This window comes from Artemia franciscana, chromosome 21 (genome assembly GCF_032884065.1).
Source record: "Artemia franciscana chromosome 21, ASM3288406v1, whole genome shotgun sequence".
Classification (NCBI taxonomy): Eukaryota; Metazoa; Arthropoda; class Branchiopoda; order Anostraca; family Artemiidae; genus Artemia; species Artemia franciscana.
Genome location: NC_088883.1, coordinates 8161103 through 8168055, shown reverse-complemented (window position 1 = coordinate 8168055; position 6953 = coordinate 8161103). Strand labels below are relative to the sequence as shown.

General features: G+C 34.0%; 1 protein-coding gene across 1 annotated transcript in view; it reads left to right on the top strand.

Annotated features, from left to right (window-relative positions):
* Positions 1-6383, top strand: part of LOC136040932 (zinc finger protein 271-like) — a 113651-nt gene extending 107268 nt beyond the window's left edge. The window contains exon 7 of the mRNA XM_065725360.1: positions 4723-6383. Coding sequence (XP_065581432.1) covers positions 4723-5619 — 897 coding nt within the window. The 3' untranslated portion in view covers positions 5620-6383. The remainder of the gene's footprint in view (positions 1-4722) is intronic.
* The last annotated feature ends 570 nt before the right edge of the window (positions 6384-6953 follow it).

Genomic DNA, 6953 nt, shown 5'->3' with positions numbered 1-6953 from the left:
TGACACAGTCTTCTTAACATTAATTTTCAAACCAAACCTGGCACCTTTTCATTTTGGTCACACTTTCATCTAAGATGTTTAAATCATCAGCATAATCTATATCCTGGATGGTTATAATTCAATAAAACTATTGATGGATATAATTCAAATAAAACCTGGATGGTCATAATCAATAAAACTGAGAACTAAAGGTGTTTGCTGACTCAGGCATTTCTCTATATTAACCTAAGAGTGAAAAATATGATCTACACATCCTCTACCCTTCTTGAAACCACATTGCTCATCCCTTAAAACTTTGTTTACAGCATCTTTTGCCTGATTATTTTTGAATCTTTTTAGTGCTGTCTCTAATTCTTCCTCAAAAAACAAATCTTCCGTCACATCCGAGGTGTCACAAAATTCTTTATTTTGTTCTTTATATTTTCCTGTAACTTTACCCCATCTTTAAGTGGGGCAAGTCCAGATTGGCTGCTCCCACTCAATTTATTAACCTGCCAGGACACTGTTTTACTATTATGCTGTCTAGCTGCATCTTCCAGATCCTCGGCGATTTTATCCATGGTCTCTACTTCACACCTCCTTAGTTCATACTTTAATGCTTTCTCTACTTTCTCTATTTTCACATGATCTATCATTCATATAATTCCTATACAAGCTCCTCCTCCTCTCTATTAATCATAAAGCATTTTTATTAACACTCTTAGCTGCGTTTCTAACTTTCTCCCCTAAGACAGCAGCAGCAACTTCACAAATTATTTCCGTAAAATTATTCCATCCATCTTCTACATTGTCAAATTTTAAACTCTCCAAGTTAGTATTCCACTGTTCCAAGAAAGTTTCTCTCAAATTCTAATCCTGGAGTCTGCCAATGTCATGGATTCTCAGAATGTAGTTACCCTTCCAAGATTTCAGCTTTAAATTAACCATAGACACTACTAGATTGTGATCTTTACTTTCAGCATCAATAAAAGTACTCCTATATATCCAAGTATCTTGTATCGATCCTGCCAGTCTTTGGTTTACAATACCATAATCAATAAGGTTAGCTTTTAATAAAAATTATGGTTGTTAATTAATTAGAAAGAGGTTTTTAGCCCAAAAACACCCTCCAAAACAGACAAATCCCATAACGATTATTTATTAGTCAGAATCCCGTGCGAATGCTGTATAGTTTGCTAGGATATAATTTCCTCGAGGGGCGCCACTCCTCAAGTGGGAATAGAGTTGACCACGAGGTCCCCAGTCTTGCAAGTAACCTGACTTCAAGGCAGCCCTCTGCAGAGGCCTTTGTCCATACATCTGGATCTTACGCCCTGCCGCAGTTGTCCTCCTGTAGAGGATCCTCGCATGATGGTGCGTTTTTTGTGCGTTTGTTCCTAAAAAAAAGGATTAAAACTAATTTTAAAAATTGGGAATTTGAAAGAAACTGTTAAGTGGGGCTTAGTGCCAAAATCCTGTAAATATGATGAAAAAAATTTTTTCATCATAATCCTGTAAATATGATTTGTTTATTTTATTGTTTGAGGTGGACGTCAATCCTCATGTCCTGGGAAAGAAAGAAATTAGTTATAGAGCAAGCAATGAATTTGTGCGAGATTTCAGTTTTAATTATTAAAATTCTGTGCATTGTCAAATTTAATTAAGTAATTTTGCTTATTTATTTTCACAGTTCAAGGTGACTACACTGGCGAAAATGTGGTATTCACCGAAATTTTTTTTTATTTTGAACGAAACAAAATAAAAATATTAAAAATTGAGGTTTCAGTTACTAATATACCTAAAATGGGACTAAGGACTTAATTTTTATTTCATTTTTTTCTGTCCATGGTACTTTGAACCAATCAAAGAATTGAGTCTGCCAGAATTGTGTTAACCAATAAAAATCCAGATGATAGTTTTTCTAAATTTCTCTTAAGGTCTTCGGATTGATGCAGCCCAATTTAGGCTTAATTATCTGTTAACTGAACTTAGTTAATATGGGCATAAGTAAACTACCTTGATGCAATTTAATTCGAACTTGTAATTTTGTTTTAATCAAATTTCGCTAATTCAGAAAACAAAGTAGACTCTCCAAGAAGCGCCCCCTTCAAATTTTGAAAAAAAAAAATATTGAAAAATTAAAATTAAAAATAAATTATTGAAAAATAAAACTTAATACCATTCCGAAAAAATTATACCCGTGCCCTTTGACAACCTGAAAAAACTTACAATCTTTTGATTTAATTAAAATATAAGAGCAAAAGCATTAATAGTAGTAGCCCTAAAAGTTTCTACCTAATGCCTTTAGTCGTTCTTGGGATATTGCTGAGAGGTCTTATTGGCGACCAGCATACAGACAGTGTCTTTTGATGTAGGTATAAAGTAACATTTAGTTTTAAAGCATAATGGACAAATTTAATAACTCTGAAGGGTCGACATGTCTCCCTGGAGGTTTGACATACACCTATTAAACTCCCTAGTATGTTTAGATTCCCTGCTATTCAAAATGATAAGCCTAGAGTGTTAATCTAGATTATCCCTAATGTTTCTATTTCGTCATAGATGTATAATATAAGAAAAAGATTTCCCCATTATGTGTCTTTTAATTATTGTAGTAGCAAGAAAAAAAGTCTTAATGAGATTCTATTTTTTTTTTCTTATTTTCTTGTTTTAAGGTTCTCCCTTGTTTTTACAATACTGCATATTGATTGATATTTGGTAGAAGGACCCCGTCAAGTTTATATCTCTTGTCTTAGGAGCTATCACAGCTTAGATGTATAATACAGTTATGAGAACTCGATTTATTTTTGGGACATAGTGCGCGGTAGCGCACTGGGACACACAGTTTCTTTTGATTTAGTTTTAAAGTAACATTTAGTTTTAAAGCATAATGGACAAATTTAATAACCCTGGAGGATCGACATGTCTCCCTGGAGGTTTGATATACACCCATTAATATCCCTAGTATATTTAGATTCCCTACTATTCAAAATAATAAGCCTAGAGTGTTAATCTAGATTATCCCAAATGTTTCTATTTTGTCATAGATGTATACTGTAAGAAAAAAAATTCTCCATTATGTGTCTTTAAAGTATTGTTGTAGGCCAAAGAAAAAAAAAATCTTGATGGGATTCTATTCTTTTTTTTTTCTTATTTCTTGTTTTGAGGTTCTCCCTTGTTTTTACAATACTGCATATTGATTGATATTTGGTAGAAGAACCCCGTCAAGTTTATATCTCTTGTCTTAGGAGCTATCACGTCTTAGATATACAATACAGTTATGAAAACTCGATTTATTTTTGGGACACAGTGTGCGGTAGCGATACTAGCGGCTGGAGACAGGAAACTGGCCGTCTGAATTTAAAAGATGGGAGTAATTGGACAAACAAAACAAAATTGCGTTCCCGCGTATGGTGTTGTTGTACGATCTAGTAGGCGACCAGTTCAGGGCTCTGTACAAAAAGCATCTCATGGGCAAGATGGGAATTGTCATAACTCCTACTGTATTGTATATCTAAGCTGTGGGAGCTATACTAGTAGTAAGGGAAATTTCTTTTCATCTATTTACCCACCTTATTATTTTCCAATAACGCTGTTATGAAGTGTGAAAGAACCTTGATCGTCTATAAACGAAGCAGATAGTGAATCCTAAAAACAAGCAGTAATATAATACAACTTGAAGAGATACGCCAGTAACTGTTGCAACTTCTCTGATGAATTTTTATAAAGCCAAACCTAACCAAAGGTCCTTTATTTATTATGTCTTATAAAGTTGATACACCATTTTCTTGTAAAGAAATGCACGTTATGTAAAAACTAGGAAAAAATTAAACAGAACGTGACTAGTCTAGATTTGAAAAAACAGTACTACCCCCTCCGCGAATCAACGCCAGTGTTTGTACTAAAGGAAAAGGGGTACTTGTCCCTTTACTTCATATTCTAATTACTTAAAAGCCCCTTCTTAATATTTTCCTGATATGTTTCTCTGATGCTCAATTCTAACACCTAAGTATGATAAAAATTAAAAGACATGCCAAAAATCAAAGAAATTAAAAATGACACATTTCGGTCTTCAAAAAATGTTCTTAGGCTAAAAACGAAAATGTCAATCTAGTTGAAACCAATGTTTGTTCAGAAATATCGGTGCAAGGGGAAAGGGGGGGGGGCACTTTTCCCTGTATATCCCCATTTTTATAGCTAAATAATTATTTTCTGCTGTCTACGAGTTTATTGGTACAATGCCCTTCCTAATGTCCATACATTAGGAAGGGCATTGTACCAATGTCCTTTTAACGTCGCTGTTAAATTAGTTTTCAAAGTAAATTTATAATAAAAGTTCAATATAAGTCCAACTAGGGGAGAGGGGTGGAAAAAGAAATTATTTGTTAAAGCCTGTCTAATTTTTTTTTAATCCTGTATGACTTTCAAGTTTTAAAGCCGATAAAGATTTTTAATATTAATATTCCAATTCTATGACCAGATTTTAAGTTTTGTTCTTTCATTTTGTTTCATTCGAAAGTGGTAGGCTGTGTAGATCCCAAACAGGTAATCGTTACAGAATGTTCACCTTTCATTTGTAATTGCTGTGATATCTAACTATTGAATCGGTTTCATCTTATATAATTTTATCAACATTTTTTTACTGTAGAGATAATTCATTATACTGTGTGCAGTTCGGATGGTGTGGATCAACCAAAACTCTTCGGCCCAAAGCCAATCTTGAAGGTAAAGAAGCTGACAGAGAAGGCTCACCAAAGAGTACGCACGGGTGAAAAACCATTTAAATGTGAAGTATGTGAAAAAACTTTTTCTCGGTCCACCAGTTTGATTAACCACCAAAGAGTACACACGGGTGAAAAACCATTTAAATGTGAAGTATGTGAAAAAACTTTTTCTCGGTCCACCAGTTTGATTAACCACCAAAGAGTACACACGGGTGAAAAACCCTTTAAATGTGAAGTATGTGAAAAAACTTTTTCTGAGTCAACCAATTTGATTAATCACCAAAGAGTACACACGGGTGAAAGACCTTTTAAATGTGAAGTATGTGAAAAAACTTTTTCTGTGTCAAGCGGTTTGATTAGACACCTAAGATTACACACGGGTGAAAAACTATTTAAATGTGAAGTATGTGAGAAAACTTTTTCTGATTCAACCAATTTGATTAAACACCAAAGAGTACACACGGGTGAAAAACCCTTTAAATGTGAAGTATGTGAAAAAACTTTTTCTGATTCAAGCAGTTTGATTAGACACCAAAGAGTACACACGGGTGAAAAATCCTTTAAATGTGAAGTATGTGAAAAAACTTTTTCTGATTCAAGCAGTTTGATTAGACACCAAAGAGTACACACGGGTGAAAAACCCTTTAAATGTGAAGTATGTGAAAAAGCGTTTTCTCAGTCAACCAATTTGATTAATCACCAAAGAGTACACACGGGTGAAAGACCTTTTAAATGTGAAGTATGTGAAAAAACTTTTTCTGTGTCAAGCGGTTTGATTAGACACCTAAGATTACACACAGGTGAAAAACTATTTAAATGTGAAGTATGTGAGAAAACTTTGTCTGTATCAAGTAGTTTGATTAAACACCAAAAACTACTCACGGCTGAAAAAATCTTTAAATGTGAAGTATGTTAAAAAAATTTTCTCAGTCACGCAGTATGATTAACCCCCAAAGAGTACACACGGGTGAAAAACTCTTCAAATGAGTGTAAAACAAATTTCTGACTCAAGCAATTTGATTTGGCACCGAACTCTACACGCTAGGGAGAAATCATTCAAACGTGATATATGCAAGAGAGAATATTCTTCTAGATCAAATCTTAATAATCATATAAAAACCCATTCTTAGAAAAGGCCTGCTAGCTCATAGTCTACAGTAACAACTTTTATGGGCTTGCTCAACCCTATCGTAAACCATTCTCTTGTTTTTCTGCTGCTTGTTTATATGTTGTTGTTTTTTTCAGTCCATTGATTGGTTTGTGGAATATTTTTGTTTATTTTTTCAGTGATTATGGTTTGCTTTTTGTTTTAAGTTGTTTTTTCCTTTGGCTGATTCTCTCCCCCCCCCCCAAATCTGTCACTATATGTATCCGTGTTGGAGTAACCACCCCAGTAAAATCCATTTTATTCTTTTTAAAATTTATCTTCCCTTCTTTGACAGTTTTTTTTTGCGTATCATCTGGATTGAAACATTGTGAACAAACCTATATGTAGTTTTTGTTGTGTCCTCAGAGAAGTAAATCCTTAAAACTATGATTGTCACCAGGATTCCTACTCAGGGGATAAGGGAGGATGTCTGCTCATTAAGAGATTTTTCTCATGTGTCGAGGTCTTTTAGAGTGATTATATTGTATTTATGTTTTTTGAGTGTGCAGAATATATTTTTTTTCTTGAAACAATCTGTACAGTGTGAGTTTTTTATTGTAGCCTTTTTCATGTTGATGTAATTGGAAAAAAACACTGGCTGAATAAGAAAAAAACTAATTTTCCCTGTTTAATTCTAAAAACAACCTTTAAAAAAATACTTGTATCATTTAGAAAAGTGCTTCACTTTACTTTTCCCTTAGCCCTCTCTAATATGTTTTCAGAATTTTATTGAAGCCTACTTCATTCTCAACAGCCCCAAATGTACACAGATTCCGAAGGAAGCAACAAGAAAGATTGTTTATAAAAAGTAGGGTCATGGGGTTAATCAAAATTTCTGAGTAAAAAAAAACCTTCGTTTGGTCTATAGGATCTTCAAATTATCCAAGTGTTTGCTATGCGTAGTTCATCCACTCATTTCAACTTTCCAGTGTTCCTCCCCCCTTAAACGTGCTAATACGCAAATGGCACTTACTGTATAATTTAGATTTCGTCCCACAGAGCATTTTCTTCTCTTTTTTCTTTAGTGTTCTTTGCCTACAGCGCAAAAACGGGACGGAAAAAAAGAAGAAAAAGCTGTCCAAACGCTCGTCCACATCGGAAAT